We start from the raw sequence: 21,656 nt of genomic DNA on the forward strand, positions 1-21,656 counted from the left end.
TGCACACGAGCGCTTTCTGTGCATGCAGCTCCCCAGTGAGAATGAATCAACCGGAGCCACCTGAGGGACACTATACTGTGTGAGCAGCGAAACCACTCCCCTCCAGCCTCCGTCAAGCCACCGCTTGCAGCGTCCCCAGGCTGGAGATGACGGAGCGCAGTTACTGAGGAGCCTGTGTCGCATCCCCAAGACAGATAAAGGAGCAGTCGCGGCCCCCGTTCGTAAGTCGTATGTCAGATGTCCATAACTCGGGGACTACCTGTACCTGAAAAAGAAACTTGGCGAATGAAACAAACTGGGAGAAGGACAACCAAAAGAAAAGGCAGATTTGACAGTTTATCGTTCCAATCATTAATTCTTACAAAGGGGGCATAGCATGAAGAACATTGTCGATTTCAATAGATGGTATGGTCTACACAGGCCCCTGATCTCAACATCGTTAATGGTGTCTGGGATTACCTGGAGAGACAGAAGCAGTCAGTCTGCAGAAGAACTGAGGCAAATTCTCCAAAATGCTTGGAATAAACTACCAGTTGACATATTCAGGGTTAAAGATAATGGTCATTTCAAATATTGATTTGATTTTGTGTTTTACTGCTTACTGCATTTTTATAATAAACTCTTTAGGTGCTTTATTTTTAAACGTTTCTTTTCAACATTTATTTTGAAAGTGCTTTAGTTTGCACAGTGCTCTGTATGTATATAAATGATTGTTACACACCCTTTCACAATGCAGTCCAAAAAAGATTAAAAAAAAAACAACCAACCCAGGAAGTTGTTGACTTTTTCAACATATTTAAACAGAGAAACATTAGGCCTTCATCCAGATAAAGGTGATATATGTAAACAAATGACACATAAAATTGACATGATGTAGTCCTTTTCCTAATCTAAATTAACAAAAATTCAGGTTTGTCATATGGAATAACAGAGGCATCTGATTAGAATCAGGTGTTCAAGATTCGGTCCCAATGATTAGAACCTCCTTAGGGAGTCTTCAGGTGGACCCTGTTTTATTTAAACCACAGATAATGAGGTTCTGCTTTTTTCTTTGCTATTTACAAGTATGGTGCCATTATACCATTATTAAAAGAGCTCACTAAGGCCCTCAGAAAGAAGGTTGTAGATGCCTGTGAGTCTGGAAATGGATTTTAAATGATAACCAAAATTATTCAAAATCAGTCATTCCACGGTAAGGAAAACCATTTACAAGTGGCATAGATTTGAAATGACTGCTTATTTGTCCAGGCTGGGCTGGCTCAGGAAATTCAGCCCAAAAGATGGCCATTTGGTACTTGCAGAATTCATTGTGGGGTCTGCAGGTAACTCTGGCAACAGTTGATGTTAATGTGCATGTATCTACAATCAGAAAGAGATTGCACACATTTGGTCTGATAATGGTGTTTCCTAGGAAAAAGCATTTGTCCAAAAAGAACATTAGTGCAAGACTACAATTTGCCGTTAAACATCTAGGCAGAGACTAGCCCTCCTGGAACAATGTGCTCTGAATAGATGGATCAAAGATAGTGTTGTTTGGTGCAAACTGAAGACATCATTTCACAAGAAGAACCTCATGCCAACTTTGAAACAGGCGGTGGGAATATTCTGGTTTGGGGTTGCTTTGCTGCCTCAGGGCCTGGGCAGCTTGCAGTCATTGAATCCGCTATGAATTCAGCACCATATCAAAGTGTGCTTGAGGAGCATGTGAGGCCATCTGTCTGAAAGCTGAACCAGAAATTGACTTTTTCAACATGATAGTGATCTAAAGCATGCTAGTAAATTTACCAAGGGATGGCTCAAAAAGAAGAAATGGAGGGTTATCAACTGGCTTAGTCAATGCCTTGATTTGAATCCCACTGACATATTGTGGGGGGATTTGAAACTGCCTGTACTTGCAAGAAAACCCACATGTATCTTGCATGTGAAGGAATTTTGCATTGAGGAGCAGTCAAAAATTTCGAAGAGTCAATGTCCTACAAAGTTTGCATAATTTCCCTTCGGTCTCTAAGAAGCAATTTCTGCTAAAGGTGACCATACCAACTTCTGAGTCCAAGGGAGTGCTTGCTTTTTTCCCCCCAGTAGATCATTACATCTGTTGATATTTTGTTGAAGAAATGATTGAAACCGCACATTTTCCTTGTTTTTATTCAGTTATATTAACTTTATCTGTAGGCACTGTTTACATGAAGATCTACTGTTTGCCTGTTCAGATATGTTGAAAACCTGCAACAGTCTTCATTGGGTATACTTACTTTTTCACATAACCATATAAGCCATTGAAACATTAGATTCTTAAATGACAACCATTTCCAAGTATTTGTCCTCTCCCTACTTGGTCAAACACCCTCTCGCAACAATTAGTTTTTGGTCAAGTCTTTTTGTTTTTCACAAAGTGAATGAGCAATGCTCATACTTTTCTCCCTTCAAACTTGATGAAGCTGTATAAGGTTAGATGGAGAGGCCAGTGAACAACAATTTTTAGGTCTGCCGCAGTTGTTCGATGGCCTTTAGGTCAGGAATCAGACTAGGCCATTTAAGATCATTATTTTTCTTCTTTTTGTTTTCACTCCATTATTGTTCTTGACATGTGCTTTAAGTCATTGTCCTGTTGAATGCCTTCTGGCAGTGGTCAGTAGGTATTCCTCCAGCTTCTGCTTGCACTGTGCAACATTCATCTTCCCATTATTCCTCACCAGATTTGCAGTATCTGCCAGGTGATTCCAGCAAGGGCTTCATCCTTCCACAAACATCCTTTATGTGCAATGCCTTGGTGTTGAGCTGTGATCTTTCTCTCCAGTGACAATTTGTGTCAAGAGTAGTCTTTCTGAAAAGTGCCAAGTGCAGTGGCCTAACTCAAGACAGTATGGCTGTAGAGTCCAATTTTTGTCCACTTTGAACTCCAAGGTATGTTCAGTTCCTTTTGAGGTGGTCTTCAACCTTGTCGCATATCTCTGCTTTTGTACCATTAAGATATGAATACATGGACATTTCATTTCATTTTGTTTGCACAGATTTGTTTACATGTGTTAGCATGTTATTTACCAGTGTTTAGCAGACCGATTAATTTTTTTTGTGTCCTTTGAGACCCCTACCACCAAAACAATTTCATCTGACATAGCAAACCAACTAGTTTATTGCTCATTCGTATTTGGACACCTCTAGCCCTAAAGGAAAAGTAGCCATAAGTTCTTTGAAAGCAGCCTATTAATTTCATCATAAAGCACCGAACTTAAAAACATTTTAATGTGTAGGAGATTCTGTTTGCTGTTTTTTGTTACGTGTCCACTAAATTAATTTCCTGTACACTTCTCCACAGTAACTGGCTGAGATACAGTAGTAAGCGAAGCCCACTAGCTGCACACATTGGTATTGCATGCTTTTGTCAGTGCAACATAGGTAGATATATTTATTCATCTGTATCTATGTGTTAGTCTATCAATTTACATAGTCTGTCATTGCTTATGTCATAATATCGTAATATTGCAAAATCTCATTATGTTTGAAATTACACCAGTGTTATCATGAACATATTGTCCCCAACTACTCCTAAGTGCACATAACTGTAAGTGTGTGTGCTGAGCCTTGTGATAATTCAGGCACAGAAAGCAAATGTTATGGTGAGAACACTTTATGACGGATGCCCAGGGATATTTTATGACCATAGAGAGCCAGGACCTCGATTTTACGTCTAATATGAAAGATGACACCATTTTTACAGCACAGTGTCCCATATCACTGCCCTGGGGCATTGGAATCCACATTCAGACCACTGGTGAATAGCCCCCTGCTGGTCTCTCCAATATGTCTTCCAGCAACAACCTAAGATTTTCTTAGATGGTCTCCCATCCAAGTGCTAGCTGGGCCAGAACATGCTTAGCTTCAGGTGGGTGACCTGTTCTGAAGAGCATGTAGTTTTTGAAAAACAAATCTTAAGAGGAGATGATAGAGAAGTATTCAAAATAGTGAATGGACTTAGTACATTGGATTTTGCCTGTTACCTTACAAATGAGTTCATGAACAAAAACACAGGAGTACAGATAGAAACTGATTAAGGCAAATGTTAGCACAAATGTTAGAAATGTTCATTCTCAGGTGATGGAACTATAACTTCTTGCTTGAGCAGTCATTCCACAGTCAGTGTTGCTCAGACCACACATCTTGTTGATTCTTGTCAGTTCACCTAAACCTCTTGGCAATGTCTGCATGTTTTGAGTTATTGCAGCCGCGACTGGCTGTTGGCAAAGTGGGATTTTTGCTTTAAAGAGAAGGTGGACTTAATGCTGTGTGTCTTAGATATACAGTATATGTGTGTGTATATAATATATAAATATGTTTAGATGCACGGTCATCTAATATTGTGGTACAATCGCCCAAGTATTAGGACCGTTTCCTTGTGGATCCAGCATCCTTTGGGTCCAAATCTTGTGCCCTGTTGCAGTCTGTGTGCATCTTGCATGGTCTCCATGTGTCTGATTTTTCACCAGCTGGTGCTACGTGCAAGGCTGATTATTTCCTTTTGTTTGCTTTTTTAATGGGATAGACTGTGGCTTACCATATTCTTGAATTGAATTGCACATGTTTGAATAATGTGGCTATGTCATACATGTGCACACAGACATGCACATCTTGTAACAACTTAATACATACCGTAGACATGCACATGTGGAGAGGCCACCATATGGTTTTGTTTCTCCGTTTACATTCAGACAACCAGACGTTCATCTTGTCATGTGCTCAACCATCTATCAAAAGTTTAACAAAGCAGTGCTCTCTGACCAGTGCCATCTTTGGTATGTTCTGAAGGTTTTAACAGATAAGCTTGTTACATCTTGTCCCACAGATGTTCAATTCAAATGATGTCGAATGATTGTCTGACCACTGACAACTGCGTTAAGCTCGCTTATTTGCCATACAGCATGGAGCAACATCCTTCTGATAATGACAATTTGCCATTAAATGACATGCCTGTATTATTGAAACCAGACTAGATGAGTCCCTGGGCTTGCTACATTATTTTTTAAGAAGTAACTGCAATTTCTAAGGACAGAAAATAATTTTCCCTATTTCAGCTTTCATAAAGTTAATGCAAACATACCTTCTTGTTTTATTTCTGACATGTAAAACTTGTTTGGGTCAGCTGTTGTCATAGCCTATAACGAGTTATGCATTTTAGTATGCTTTTCTCTTGGTACCACCACTGTAATTGTATGTTAACTGCACAACATATATTCTTCTCCATCTGCGCTTTCAACAGATACCCGTTCTGAACCACTCTGCATATCTCTGGGGCTTGTTCACGAGTTGTACTGGTTGGTGATGGCAAGGAGAGAGCCAAGCCAAAAGGCAAAGTTCTCAGTTTACCAGTCCATCTACGTTCCTACCCTCATCTATGGCCGTGAGCTTGGAGTAGTGACCAAAAGAACTAAACTGTTGTATACAAAAGGCAGAAATTAGCTTCCTTCACAGTGTCTGGGCTCAGCCTTAGAGATAAGGTAAGGAGTGCAGACATTTACGAGGAGCTCAAAGTTGAGCTGCTGCTTCTCTGCATTGAAAGGGGCGAGTTGAGGTGGTTCGAGCATCTGATTAAGGTGATTCCTGGATGCCTTCTTGTGGAGATGTTTCAGCACATCCAACCTGGAGAAGACTTTGAGGCAGACATAGGACACACTGGGGAGAATACTTCTTGCAGCTGACCTGGAAACACCTCTGTAATCCCCAAATACCAACCTCCATACCCAAAAGATGTTGGAGAAGATGGCAGGGTAAGGGGACATCTGTGCGTGTTTCCTTGCACTGTTGCCCCTTGACCCGGAAAAGATAAGCAGTAGAAAAAATAATGGATGGACCACGGGACCATCTTTGAATGTATGTTTTTGTATGGAAATGCATTATCAATAATCCATGACTCTAATTTTCAGTTCAGTAGTAGGGATGCTGTTCTTGATACATTGGTGGATATGTTGTGTTGAGTTTAAAAACATTTATACTTAGTCTTTCTTGTTGTCCATTTGAACTGCACTCACCTGTTTACTTGCTTTACTCACTGGTTACTTCTGATTGGCAGCTGTATCTAATATGGTGTCTGCTTAATGTACATTTGATGCACAGATACATGGAGGTGGTCTTGGAACCAAAACCAGCCAGTATGAACTATAAAGAGGCCAAAGTATACAATAATGTGTTTTTGGGGCATAGTGTAGTAAAGAACATAGGAGAGGGAACAATAAAAGTAGTGGCACAAGTACAAAAGAAATAAGTGGTGGGATGTCAACACAACAGACACCAGGCACAAGTTCAATCACAACACTTTTTTATTTTCACCGGGGAAACCCTTTTCCTTCATTCCCCCTATAGCAAGCACAGTATCAAAGCACCAGTACAATCTAGCATACACCAGTTTATCTCTTCTCTATCTTCAGTCTTTTCCGTCTCAACTCCTCCTCAGGCAAGTTTCATCCTCTTCCTCCCGACTCTGGCTCTCTGAAGTGAAGCGGCTCCAATTGTAGAACACCCAGATGTTCTCCAGGTGTCCCGTGATCGACTTCCACCAACACTTCCGGGTGTGTTGGCATTCAGCCCAACAGGGCTGAGCTTCCCAGCTTCAAACACGGGGCACTGTCCTAAGCCAGGGTGACTGCCCTCTGCTTCCAGTGGAGGTCATGCCCCACGCAAGCTCTCTCCCCCGGTTTTTCCTTAGAAGCCCCGGATGTCTGTTACAGCCTGAAATGACAAAACTATGCAAAGCTGTCATTTTTTTTAACTTATGCATCTCCTTCACTGATTCTGTCTTCTATTCCTACTTCCATTTGAGTTTTTGCAGTGACCTAAGGAGTTTTTAAGGTACACTCCAAAATAACTTCTGGGTAACCTTTTTATAATCCCTTCTAGTTTTATGAATGCTTACTAGAACAGCTTTTTGGGATTCTCCTTCTTTTAGCTATAGTTATTCCTGCGGCCACCTTTTTCTAGGTCTGTGCCTAGGAATAAATAATTGGGCTGCTCATTCAGCACATGGTTTACCACCATCTTGTGGCCCTCCTTTCACCTGTCTGGGTAAACAGCATGCATTGTTAGTATCAGACCTTCACTTAATGTTCAGCTGTGACCCATTTTACCTGCATATGTACTGTAAATCCATCCATTTTCCTATTCTGACTTTATCATTACAGTGGCACAGGTTAGCAGCATTGTACTTAGCACTACACAACCAAGCTACTCTTTTGTATATTTATGTATTCATACATACATATATACACGTGTATATATATATATATATATGTATGTGTGTGTGTGTGTATATATATATATTATATGTGTGTATATATATTATGTGTATATATATATATATATATATATATATATATATAATATGTGTGTATATATATTGTGTGTATATATATATATATATATATATATATATATATATATATATATAATATATATGTGTGTATATATATATTATATGTGTATATATATATTATATGTGTATATATATATATACAGTGGTGTGAAAAACTATTTGCCCCCTTCCTGATTTCTTATTCTTTTGCATGTTTGTCACACAAAATGTTTCTGATCATCAAACACATTTAACCATTAGTCAAATATAACACAAGTAAACACAAAATGCAGTTTGTAAATGGTGGTTTTTATTATTTAGGGAGAAAAAAAAATCCAAACCTACATGGCCCTGTGTGAAAAAGTAATTGCCCCCTGAACCTAATAACTGGTTGGGCCACCCTTAGCAGCAATAACTGCAATCAAGCGTTTGCGATAACTTGCAATGAGTCTTTTACAGCGCTCTGGAGGAATTTTGGCCCACTCATCTTTGCAAAATTGTTGTAATTCAGCTTTATTTGAGGGTTTTCTAGCATGAACCGCCTTTTTAAGGTCATGCCATAGCATCTCGGTTGGATTCAGGTCAGGACTTTGACTAGGCCACTCCAAAGTCTTCATTTTGTTTTTCTTCAGCCATTCAGAGGTGGATTTGCTGGTGTGTTTTGGGTCATTGTCCTGTTGCAGCACCCAAGATAGCTTCAGCTTGAGTTGACGAACAGATGGCCGGACATTCTCCTTCAGGATTTTTTGGTAGACAGTAGAATTCATGGTTCCATCTATCACAGCAAGCCTTCCAGGTCCTGAAGCAGCAAAACAACCCCAGACCATCACACTACCACCACCATATTTTACTGTTGGTATGATGTTCTTTTTCTGAAATGCTGTGTTCCTTTTACGCCAGATGTAACGGGACATTTGCCTTCCAAAAAGTTCAACTTTTGTCTCATCAGTCCACAAGGTATTTTCCCAAAAGTCTTGGCAATCATTGAGATGTTTCTTAGCAAAATTGAGACGAGCCCTAATGTTCTTTTTGCTTAACAGTGGTTTGCGTCTTGGAAATCTGCCATGCAGGCCGTTTTTGCCAAGTCTCTTTCTTATGGTGGAGTCGTGAACACTGACCTTAATTGAGGCAAGTGAGGCCTGCAGTTCTTTAGACGTTGTCCTGGGTCTTTTGTGACCTCTCGGATGAGTCGTCTCTGCGCTCTTGGGGTAATTTTGGTCGGCCGGCCACTCCTGGGAAGGTTCACCACTGTTCCATGTTTTTGCCATTTGTGGATAATGGCTCTCACGGTGGTTCGCTGGAGTCCCAAAGCTTTAGAAATGGCTTTATAACCTTTACCAGACTGATAGATCTCAATTACTTCTGTTCTCATTTGTTCCTGAATTTCTTTGGATCTTGGCATGATGTCTAGCTTTTGAGGTGCTTTTGGTCTACTTCTCTGTGTCAGGCAGCTCCTATTTAAGTGATTTCTTGATTGAAACAGGTGTGGCAGTAATCAGGCCTGGGGGTGGCTACGGAAATTGAACTCAGGTGTGATATACCACAGTTAGGTTATTTTTTAACAAGGGGGCAATTACTTTTTCACACAGGGCCATGTATGTTTGGATTTTTTTTCTCCCTAAATAATAAAAACCATCATTTAAAAACTGCATTTTGTGTTTACTTGTGTTATATTTGACTAATGGTTAAATGTGTTTGATGATCAGAAACATTTTGTGTGACAAACATGCAAAAGAATAAGAAATCAGGAAGGGGGCAAATAGTTTTTCACACCACTGTATATGTGTGTGTATATATATATTATATGTATATATATATATACATATAATATGTGTATATATATATATATGTGTGTATATATATATTATGTGTATATATATATATGTGTGTGTGTATATATATATATATATATATATATATATATATATATATATATATATATATAATATAGCAAAATACCCGCGCTTCGCAGCGGAGAAGTAGTGTGTTAAAGAGGTTATGAAAAAGTAAAGGAAACATTTTAAAAATAACGTAACATGATTGTCAATGTAATTGTGTTGTCATTGTTATGAGTGTTGCTGTCATATATATATACACATATACACATATATTATATATATATATATATATATATATATATATATATATATATATATATATATATATACACATACACACATATATTTTTTATATATATATATATATATATATATATACACACACATATACACATATATTATATATATACACACACATATATTATATATACACACACACATATACAGATATATCATATATACACATATACAGATATATCATATATATACATATACACATATATTTTTTATATATATATATATATACAGTATATATATATATATATATATATATATATATACACACACACACACATATACACACATACATGCACTTACAATAACATAGAAATCAATATAAACAACATTAACATCATTATCATATGAGAATATGAAGTAATATATAAGAAGCACATTTCATATAAATATAAATTATTAAACAGTAAAATCTTCTTCTATAATTTGCTACCGTGGCTATTCGTTTGTCTGTCCAGGATTTTAAATCACCTGTAGCTCGCAAACCGTTTCACCTATTGACTTGAAATCTGGTACACATATAGTACGTCACGTCTGCTATCCGCTTTATGGGTGATGCTTGTATTACTCTTTTTATCTTTATTTTATTTTATTGTAGAATCAACTCCTATCTGCGCACACCAGGGCGGCCGTGGGCAGATGCGTATGGTGTATTCACTCTATGTTATCGTGCATTGCGCTGTCACTGGTATTTTGATAAAAGAATTTGAACAACATATAAGAAGCGTATAAATTATTAAACAGTAAAACATTAACATTTAAGAAGTAAAGTTACATTGAGTACTACTGCAGTGCCTTCGGGTATACCTCATTTTTTCTTTGCCCATTACATGCTTAAATGTATACATTTTTTTGGTGTACCTACCCGAGAACACGCGACATATAACCGACCGTGGGAGAAGCATGGATTTTAAACACGCGTTGAGTTCATCTGCTGGTCTCCCTCGTGGAATAACTGGTAATGTTTGACTAAAATCTACAGCGAGTAAAACGACATTACCTCCTTTTTTTTTTTTTTTTACGATCTCTGAGATCTTGCTTTTTTCGGTTCAAGGCTTCATAAGCTCTTTTATGTTCCATGGTGTACTTATCCCAAACCATCATCTTTGAATGTTTAAAGACTTTCGCCTTGTATGTAGATCGGGGTAATTACATTCATTGCATTCCTAGTCTGAATCACAATCTGATTGTATGGGTGGTTACCTGGCAGGTAACGCTTATGCATGGTCATCAAGTCGTCTAACATCCGCTACGTGCCCTCTTTTAATTGCGAGAAGCAGATATATATAGCCAAATTCTCGCGCTTCGTTGCGGCGAAGTACTGCTTTTAATTTTTTATTAGGAAGAAAAGAAAACCTTTTTAAACGGATCGAAAATATACCAATAACAATTTGTTAAGGATCTGTTTTTTTGTGAAGCTCCCTTTTCACAGCTGTCGCGCTACGGCGTGTGTTTCGTTTATTTGACAGTATGTAGATCGTGGTAATTACATTCATGGCATTCGTTTTCTGAATCACAATCTGATTGTATGGGTGGTTACCTGCCAGGTCACGCTTATGGTTTGTCAGCAAGTCGCCTTACGTCCGCCACGTGCCCTCTTTCTATTCCCAGAAGCAGATCATAGAATGGTTTTAATAGTTTACTTTCAAATAATGCAAAGAGTATGCAACATGTGTTTCTCCCTAATTCTGGGCTCATCAGGCGTACACACTCACTGCATCCCCTCTCCGGAATCGAATCTCTATCGTCCCCGCCAGAGGTGAAGCCCCTAACGTTGCGCTACGGCGTGTGGTTCGTTTATACCTCGTGTCTTCTCATTAAACTTTTATCTCGCGAATATGTTATTGCAGTCCGCAGCAGGAGCGTTTCTATAAACTTAATTTAAACTTACGTTTTACACCGTGCTTTTTTCCCTTATGAAGATGCTTATATGCTTCATTCTCTCGCTTCTTATTGTTTCGCTCCCTTCTGAATTGTTTAATGAATTTTTTGTTCTTCGCTGTTTGCGGCGCCAGAGTTGAAGCCCCTAACGTTGCGGTCAGCAAGTTGGCTAACATCCGCCATGTGCCGTCTTTCAGTTGCAAGAAGCAGATCATAGAATGGTTTTAATAGTTTACATTGAAATAATGCAAAGAGTATGCGACACGTGTTTCTCCCTAATTCTGGACTCATCAGGCGTACACACTCACTGCATCCGCTCTCGGGATTCGAATCTCGAACGTCAGCGCCAGAGGTGAAGCCCCTAACGTTGCGCTACGGCGTGTGGTTCGTTTATACCTCGTGTCTTCTCATTAAACTTTTATCTCGCGAATATGTTATTGCAATCCGCAGCGGGAGCGTTTCTATAAACTTAATTTAAACTTACGTTTTACACCGTGCTTTGTTTCCCTTATGAAGATGCTTCTATGCTTTACTCGCTCGCTTCTTATTGTTTCGCTCCCTTCTCAATTGTTTAATGAATTTTTTGTTCTTCGCTGTTTGCGGCTCCTCCTTCATTTCTCCCTACTGCGTTCACAGTCTTTTCACGTGATTACGTGGGAGGCGTGATGACGTGACACTCAACTCCTCTTCTCACGGCCATCGAGCTGCCGTCCATTACAGTATATTGTGAAAAAAGAGGTTCCAGTTATGACCATTACGCGTTGAATTTCGAAATGAAACCTGCCTAACTTTTGTAAGTAAGCTGTAAGGAATCAGCCTGCCAAATTTCAGCCTTCCACCTACACGGGAAGTTGCAGAATTAGTGATGAATCAGTCAGTCAGTCAGTGAGTCAGTGAGGGCTTTGCCTTTTATTAATTAGTATAGATGTATATATATATATATATGTGTGTATATATATATAATGTGTGTGTGTGTATATATATATATATATATATATATATATATATATATATATATATATATATATATATATATATATATATATATATATAAATAATATAAATAATATATGTGTGTGTGTGTGTGTAAATATATGTGTATATATACAGTGGGGCAAAAAAGTATTTAGTCAGCCACCAATTGTGCAAGTTCTCCTACTTAAAAAGATGAATTTATTTGCAAATTATGGTGGAAAATAAGTATTTGGTCAACTACAAACAAGCAAGATTTCTGGCTCTCACAGACCTGTAACTTCTTCTGTAAGAGGCTCCTCTGTCCTCCACTCGTTACCTGTATTAATGGCGCCTGTTTGAACTCGTTATCAATATAAAAGACACCTGTCCACAACCTCAAACAGTCACACTCCAAACTCCACTATGGCCAAGACCAAAGAGCTGTCAAAGGACACCAGAAACAAAATTATAGACCTGCACCAGGCTGGGAAGACTGAATCTGCAATAGGTAAGCAGCTTGGTGTGAAGAAATCAACTGTGGAAGCAATTATTAGAAAATGGAAGACATACAAGACCACTGATAATCTCCCTCGATCTGGGGCTCAAAGCAAGATCTCGCCCCGTGGGGTCAAAATGATCACAAGAACGGTGAGCAAAAATCCCAGAACCACACGGGGGGACCTAGTGAATGACCTGCAGAGAGCTGGGACCAAAGTAACAAAGGCTACCATCAGTAACACACTACGCCACCAGGGACTCAAATCCTGCAGTGCCAGACGTGTCCCCATGCTTAAGCCAGTACATGTGCAGGCCCGTCTGAAGTTTGCTAGAGAGCATTTGGATGATCCAGAAGAGGATTGGGAGAATGTCATATGGTCAGATGAAACCAAAATAGAACTTTTTGGTAAAAACTCTACTCGTCGTGTTTGGAGGAGAAAGAATGCTGAGTTGCATCCAAAAAATACCATACCTACTGTAAAACATGGGGGTGGAAACATCATGCTTTGGGGCTGTTTTTCTGCAAAGGGACCAGGACAACTGATCCATGTAAAGGAAAGAATGAATGGGGCCATGCATCGTCAGATTTTGAGTGAAAACCTCCTTCCATCAGCAAGGGCATTGAAGATGAAACGTGGCTGGGTCTTTCAGTATGACAATGATCCCAAACACGCTGCCCGGGTAACAAAGGAGTGACTTCGTAAGAAGCATTTCAAGGTCCTGGAATGGCCTAGCCAGTCTCCAGATCTCAACCCCATAGAAAACGTTTGGAGGGAGTTGAAAGTCCTTGTTGCCCAGCGACAGCCCCAAAACATCACTGCTGTAGAGGAAATCTGCATGGAAGAATGGGCCAAAATACCAGCAACAGTGTGTGAAAACCTTGTGAAGACTTACAGAAAACGTTTGACCTCTGTCATTGCCAACAAAGGGTATATAACAAAGTATTGAGATGAACTTTTGTTATTGACCAAATACTTTTTTTCCCACCATAATTTGCAAATAAATTCTTCAAAAATCAGACAATGTGATTTTTCTGGATTTTTTTTTCTCATTTTGTCTCATAGTTGAGGTATACCTATGATGAACAGGCCTCTCTCATCTTTTTCAGTGGGAGAACTTGCACAATTGGTGGCTGACTAAATAACTTTTTTGCCCCACTGTGTATATAGATATAGATATATATATATAGATGTGTGTGTGTGTGTGTGTGTGTGTGTAAATATATTTGTGTGTATATGTATATGTATATATATGTGTGTGTGTATATGTATATATATGTGTATGTATGTGTATGACACAGACTTCGAATGCCGTGAATGTAATTACCCCGATCTACATGCTGTCAAATAAACGAACCACACGCCGTGGCGCAACGTTAGGGGCATCGCCTCTGGCGCTGACGTCCGAGGTTCGATTCCCGAGAGGGAGTGCAGTGGAGTGTGTACACCTGATGAGCCCAGAATGAGGGCGAAACACGTGTCGTGTACTCTTTGCATTTATTTGACAGTAAACTATTTCAACCATATATATATATAATATACACACATACAGTTAGGTCTATAAATATGTGGACAGAGACAACTTTTTTCTAATTTTGGTTCTCTACATTACCACAATGAATTTTAAATGAAACAACTCAAATGCAGTTGAAGTGCAGACTTTCAGCTTTAATTCAGTGGGGTGAACAAAACGATTGCATAAAAATGTGAGGCAACTAAAGCATTTTTTTAACACAATCCCTTCATTTCAGGGGCCCAAAAGTAATTGCACAATTGACTCAAAGGCTATTTCATGGGCAGGTGTGGGCAAGTCCGTCGTTATGTCATTATCAATTAAGCAGATAAAAGGCCTGGAGTTGATTTGAGGCTGTTTGCATGTGGAAGATTTTCCTGTGAACAGACACCATGCGGTCAAAGGAGCTCTCCGTGCAGGTGAAAGAAGCCATCCTTAAGCTGCGAAAACAGAAAAAACCTATCTGAGAAATTGCTACAATATTACGAGTGGCAAAATCTACAGTTTAGTACTTCCTGAGAAAGAAAGCAAGCACTGGTGAACTCAGCAATGCAAAAAGACCTGGGGCCTCATGTATAACGCCGTGCGTAGAACTCACACTATAACATGGCGTAAGCACAAAAGCGTGATTGTGCGTATGCACAGAAAAATCCAGATGCAGGAATCTGTACGCACGCATACTTTCACGTTCTTCCACTACATAAATCCCGATCAGCGTGAAAAGTAACGCACGTGCACGCGCCTTCTTTCCCGCCCCAACTCCTCCCAGAATTACGCCTCTTTGAATATGCAAATCAATATAAATAGCCTTCTGTGAAAAGACAATGGGAAAAGCACAGGGGAAAATATAAGAATTTCAGCGAATACCAAGTGGAGGCAAAGGAAAAACGTACTATTTGTTGGTTTAAACAGTGGTATAATCAACAAAAGAAAGTTGATCGAGTGACAGAGTGTTGGAAAAACTCGAACGATCAAATTCACAAAGTCGCACAGTGCCCGAAATAAAAAAGAAATCATATATCAAAGTCGCCGTGAAAAGGCAAGTCGTAGCCCACCGTCTGAGTGTCATATGAAAGCGTATTAGGGTACAAACAAAAAACATAGGCACACAGTGGGGAAAAAAGCACGAAATGTCAACTTTAATCTCGAAATTTCCACTTTAATCACATAGTTTATTTTGCCATTAAAGTAGAACATCATAAACTTCATCTTAAAATCGTTTATTTTACTAGTTTCTCAAGTAGCATGTTAAATGCTTTGTTTGGTGTTTGATCTTCTATGTGTGTGAATCACTACGTGCTTCCGTTCTTTCTCTTTCTCCGACAGGACACAGAATGCATTACATTCGAGATATTACAGCTCTCTGAATAATTAAAATACTGAGATGTATACGTGATATCATTTTCATGATGATAGGAATGAAAGCATGTTATTAAACATGGGAACACGGTGGCGCAGTGCTTGTTCATATCTCACGCAAGAGGCTTGCTGCACCATGTGTGACCTTCGATGAAATAATTTTTTTACAGAAGTACTGTCTCTTTCAAACGTACTAACCTCCAATTCCTGTCCATACTTTTCTTTCTCCAATCGCCACACAATCAGCTCTGTAATAGACGTTAAGCCATTTGTAAGCTTAGAACGCCGATTCTTCAAAACTTTTAAGGAACATTGAAATATCTTCGTAGTACATGTTTCATTATTCTATTCGTCTATCCTTCCAGTGTCGCATCAGCACCAGCAAGAATACAGCGCAAGGCAGGAGCTATCCTTGAACTAGCTATACGCTGCGGCACCGTGTCCTCACATGTTTAATTATTAACAATACAGATTATTTTAAATGAAGTTAAAGTTTTATCTGTATACTATAAGCAACATATTTTGCTGCATTTCATCTTAAAAATGATTTTGTCATCATACGCGCTTTATAAAGTAGCGCAGGTTGTGCAATATTATAACTGTAGTGTAAGTTTACAGTGAGGTGATTGTACTTATAAGTACAAACAGTTCTACAAGGAGCACTTGATGGACTGATTGAGTGCGTTTATAGTTCTTGGGATGAAACTGTTTCTGAAACGCGAGGTCCGTACAGGAAAGGCTTTGACGCTTTTTGCTGTGGTTGTGTACTTGAAACTGTATACCGATAATTCTCTTTCCGATCATCTGCTGCTGTGATTCACACTCAGATACAGTGATATAAATACTCCGAGTGGTGCAGTGAGAGTAATATGGAAAAAGATGATCCGCAGTGGCAACCCTTAACGGGAGCAGCAAAAAGAAGAACAAGATGCAGTGAGAGTAACAACGCTAAAGCAGTTATGGTATTTGGAATACTATGGCTATTCCCTGGCCCATTACATTGCTACAGGTTAATTACGCTCAGATGCATTACACTAATAAACAATATGCAGTTAATTTCAGTGTATTTATTAAGCCGCGTCAGGAATGTGGGTCTAATAAAGAAAGGGTGATCACACAAGAACAGTAGCACTGCTTTGACGCTGGGTGCCGCCAGTCTGCAAAACCGAGCAGAGAAATTGCGTACGCCAAGGTATGAGTTACCGTGGAAATGTGCGTGGCTTTACGCCAAGTTTAGGTTTTATACATCGCGATTTGAGCGTGGAAACATTCGTACGCAACATTTCTGTGCCCCTGGACATCCACGGAATTCAACAGTGGTGGATGATCGCAGAATCATTTCCATGGTGAAGAGAAACCCCTTCACAACAGCCAACCAAGTGAACATGTATGTATGTATGTATGTATGTATGTATGTATGTATGTATGTATGTATGTATGTATGTATATATATATATATATATATATATATATATATATATATATATATATATATATATATATATATATACAGTATATGAATATGTATGTATGTATATATAAGTATGTATATGTATGTATATATATATATATATATATATATATATATATATATGTGTATATATTCCTTTACACAGTGCAGCTCACACATCACTGTTTCTTATGTATATTATTAAAGTCTTGTGAGCCTAAAAGCTAGTTCACATTAGATGGTTTTTCCAGCTATTTATCAGTTGTAGCCTTCATTTATATAATTTTAGCGAGACAGAAGCAATACATAGTCTTATGTTTTACATACCATTTTAGTATGGGAAAAAGAAAAAAAAGGAGAAATTGTGACAGAACTTGCCATACCTGTTAACCATTCATACAGCGCCGGCAGCTTCAGGCAGCACGCTGTTGGCTGTCACAAAAAGGAGCGCATACAACTTTGGTAGAAGGTCAACACGCAGTCGCAAAATTTGACATGCCTAGCAATTTTCAGTCATGTAAATTGCCATAGTCCAGCAAGTGTGACATATACAACGACTAGAAGTTGTGTACTGTGACATTGGCATAAGATATTAACATTTGTTCTATTTTAAAGTGCTCATGTGATCACACTCTTAATAACATGCATTACATGCATATTTGTGTGTATGTATGATGTATACTGTGTATGTGCATATATGTATTTTTAATTATATATGTGTCGGTTTGTATATGTGTATACATGCTTATCCTTTCAAGAGGTTCTGTCTTTCTCCATTGCCAATGTGTCTATAAAACCAAGCATTTCACATTTGTGCTTGCTTATACTCACTCTAGACACACACTTGCAGTCCAGGTTCTTCTGTGGTGCCTAAGGAGTGCTCATGCTATGACTGCAGAGTGTAATTAAGAGCAGCAGGATGGCTAGAGCAACTTGCTTGCCCACTCTGTATGTCACATCAGTACAAAGAGCGCTCTTGTGTTTTTGACAGCCGGTGATTGGAAAGCTGCTGGCAGGCGTTACAAGTGGCAGATCAATAGCTGGCAAATTTTCCATTAAAGAAAGATTAGCTGGACTCTGCTCCAAATAGCCGGTGGCATCTTAATTTGCTGTGGAGTCTCCAAGCCCCATGTAGCTCTGTTTAGGAACAGTTTCTTTTCCAGGCTGCTTGTTAACAATTACTATTTCTCAAAATTGCTGAGGTAGTACAGTAAAGGGACAGAACAGGTGGTTTCATTATTGTTGGAGTCCCTATCCTGGACACAATGGCCTCCAAGCTGATCATTACCTCTGATGTATGGTGGATTTTCTACAGCAAAGCAAGAGTGTCAAGTCCTATAGGTCGCATGTGTTGTCGTTTTATGTTTGTTACATGTGGATGAGAAAAAACATTTCTGGTGCCACGTGACCTAAATGTTATGCAATATGTCAGTCTCTTTGGTTTTTGTAAACGTGTTCCATGTTTGAATTTTTTTTTTTTTTGCAGTACACCAATGCTGTGGTGGAGCAGCAGATGAATGGCCAGCTCACAGAACCACTTCAGATATTTCCAAGAGGTAATTGGCATGCCAAACACTAAGCATGAATATAGCGGTTTCCAGGAGGACAACCCCTTGTGTGTGTGTGTGTGTGTGTGTGTGTTTGTTTATTTTTTTAATTCAATATTTTGTTTGCTTGATACGTTACCTTTTTTTGAAAATTTATACATTTGAGTCTGGGCATAGTATTCCCAGATTGTTTTTTTTTTTCAGGTTGTCCCCACAATTAAGGCAGCTTTGTTCCAGGTCAGCTGATAACTGTGATCACTGCTGCATAGACATTTTCATGTGACAATTGCAAATGTGTGTTTGAGTCCCTTGTACTTTCTCTCCATGTACAGTATCATATGGGGATGCAAATACTTACTATGTGTATCTGTGTATATGTTTACATGTGGGAAGTATTGAGACCATTTTTGCTTCATTTTCTCAATATGTTTACATGATTTAGTCATAATTTAACCACTTTTGGGTTGGTATGTGTATGTCCATATAATCCCTTGGACACAACAACTAAACAATTAATCTCTGAATCTGAAAGAAACCTGGCACTGTTGTAAGCATTTTAAAATGCTTGAAGCCTCTTGATTTTTGCATGAAATTGGTCCAGTAGATTTTGCAATACAGATGTAATGATTTTGCATTTTTGTGCACATTTCTGTAGCATATCTGGAGAAGGAGAAATATAGATATAGATATAGATATATATATAGATATATAGATATATATATAGATATATAGATATATATATAGATATAGATATATATATATATATATACACGTGTATATATATATATATATATATATATATATATATATATATATATATATATATATATAGATATATATATATATATATATATAGATATATATACACTAACATTCAAAAGTTTGGAATCATCCGGAAATGTTCATGTTTTTTGGTACTTTTTTATGAAGGTACTTTGGAATATATTTCACACTAGCAAAATACCCGCGCTTCGCAGCAGAGAAGTAGTGTGTTAAAGAGGTTATGAAAAAGTAAAGGAAACATTTTAAAAATAACGTAACATGATTGTCAATGTAATTGTGTTGTCATTGTTATGAGTGTTGCTGTCATATATATATACATATACACACACATATACACACATATACAGATATATTATATATACATATACAGTAATCCCTCCTCCATCGCGGGGGTTGCGTTCCAGAGCCACCCGCGAAATAGGAAAATCCGCGAAGTAGAAACCATATGTTTATATGGTTATTTTTAGAATGTCATGCTTGGGTCACAGATTTGCGCAGAAACACAGGAGGTTGTAGAGAGGCAGGAACGTTATTCAAACACTGCAAACAAACATTTGTCTCTTTTTCAAAAGTTTAAACTGTGCTCCATGACAAGACAGAGATGACAGTTCTGTCTCACAATTAAAAGAATGCAAACATATCTTCCTTTTCAAAGGAGTGCAAAGCAAGCAGTCAAAAAAAAAATCAATAGGGCTTTTTGGCTTTTAAGTATGCGAAGCACCGCCGGTACAAAGCTGTTGAAGGCGGCAGCTCACACCCCCTCTGTCAGGAGCAGAGAGAGAGAGAGAGAGAGATAGAGAGAGAGATAAAAAATCAATACGTGCCCTTTGAGCTTTTAAGTATGCGAAGCTCCGTGCAGCATGTCCTTCAGGAAGCAGCTGCACACAGCCCCCCTGCTCACACCCCCCTACGTCAGCGCGAGAGAGAGAGAGAGAGAGAGAGAGAAAGTAAGTTGGGTAGCTTCTCAGCCATCTGCCAATAGCGTCCCTTGTATGAAATCAACTGGGCAAACCAACTGAGGAAGCATGTACCAGAAATTAAAAGACCCATTGTCCGCAGAAACCCGCGAAGCAGCGAAAAATCCGCGATATATATTTAAATATGCTTACATATAAAATCCGCGATGGAGTGAAGCCGCGAAAGGCGAAGCGCGATATAGCGAGGGATCACTGTACACATATATTTTTTATATATATATATATATATATATATATACACATACATACATACATACATACATACATATACACACATAGATGCACTTACAATAACATAGAAATCAATATAAACATTAACATCATTATCATATGAGAATATGAAGTAATATATAAGAAGCACATTTCATATAAATAGAAATTATTAAACAGTAAAATCTTCTTCAATAATTTGCTACCGTGGCTTTTCGTTGGTCTGTCCAGGATTTTAAATCACATGTAGCTTGCAAACCGTTTCACGTATTGACTTGAAATGTGGTACACATATAATACGTCACGTCTGCTATCCGCTTTATGGGTGATGAATGTATTACTCTTTTTATGTTTATTTTATTTTAGAATCAACTCCTATCTGCGCACACCAGGCGGCCGTGGGCAGATGCGTATGGTGTATTCACTCCATGTTATCGTGCATTGCGCTGTCACTGGTATTTTCATAAAAGAATTTGAACAATATATAAGAAGCGTATAAATTATTAAACAGTAAAACATTAACATTTAAGAAGTAAAGTTACATTGAGTACTACTGCAGTGCCTTCGGGTATACCTCATTTTTCTTTGCCCATTACATGCTTAAATGTATACATTTTTTGGTGTACCTACCCGAGAACACGCGACATATAACCGACCGTGGGAGAAGCATGGATTTTAAAACACGCGTTGAGTTCATGTGCTGGTCTCCCTCGTGGAATAACTGGTAATGTTTGAGTAAAATCTACAGCGAGTAAAACGACATTACCTCCTTTTTTTTTTTACGATCTCTGAGATCTTGCTTTTTTCTGTTCAAGGCTTCATAAGCTCTTTTATGTTCAATGTTGTACTTAATAAGTACTAATTATCCCAACCCATCATCTTTGAATGTTGCAAGACTTTCGCCTTGTATGTAGATCGGGGTAATTACATTCATTGCATTCCTAGTCTGAATCACAATCTGATTGTATGGGTGGTTACCTGGCACTGTAGGGTTGCCACCAGTCCTTTAAAATA

At 38.5% G+C, this 21,656-nt stretch overlaps 1 protein-coding gene across 3 annotated transcripts in view; it reads left to right on the top strand.

Moving 5' to 3' along the window:
- map2k5 (mitogen-activated protein kinase kinase 5) overlaps window positions 1-21,656 on the top strand; it is a 74,893-nt gene that overhangs the window by 8,390 nt on the left and 44,847 nt on the right. For all 3 annotated transcript variants that reach the window (XR_003718784.2, XM_028823245.2, XM_028823244.2), the window contains exon 4: window positions 18,612-18,681. Coding sequence is in view for 2 of the 3 variants with exons in the window: in XM_028823245.2 (XP_028679078.2) it covers window positions 18,612-18,681 (70 nt within the window). In the remaining variant the exon portion in view is untranslated. The remainder of the gene's footprint in view (window positions 1-18,611; window positions 18,682-21,656) is intronic.

Source organism: Erpetoichthys calabaricus, chromosome 17 (genome assembly GCF_900747795.2).
Source record: "Erpetoichthys calabaricus chromosome 17, fErpCal1.3, whole genome shotgun sequence".
Taxonomy (NCBI): Eukaryota; Metazoa; Chordata; class Cladistia; order Polypteriformes; family Polypteridae; genus Erpetoichthys; species Erpetoichthys calabaricus.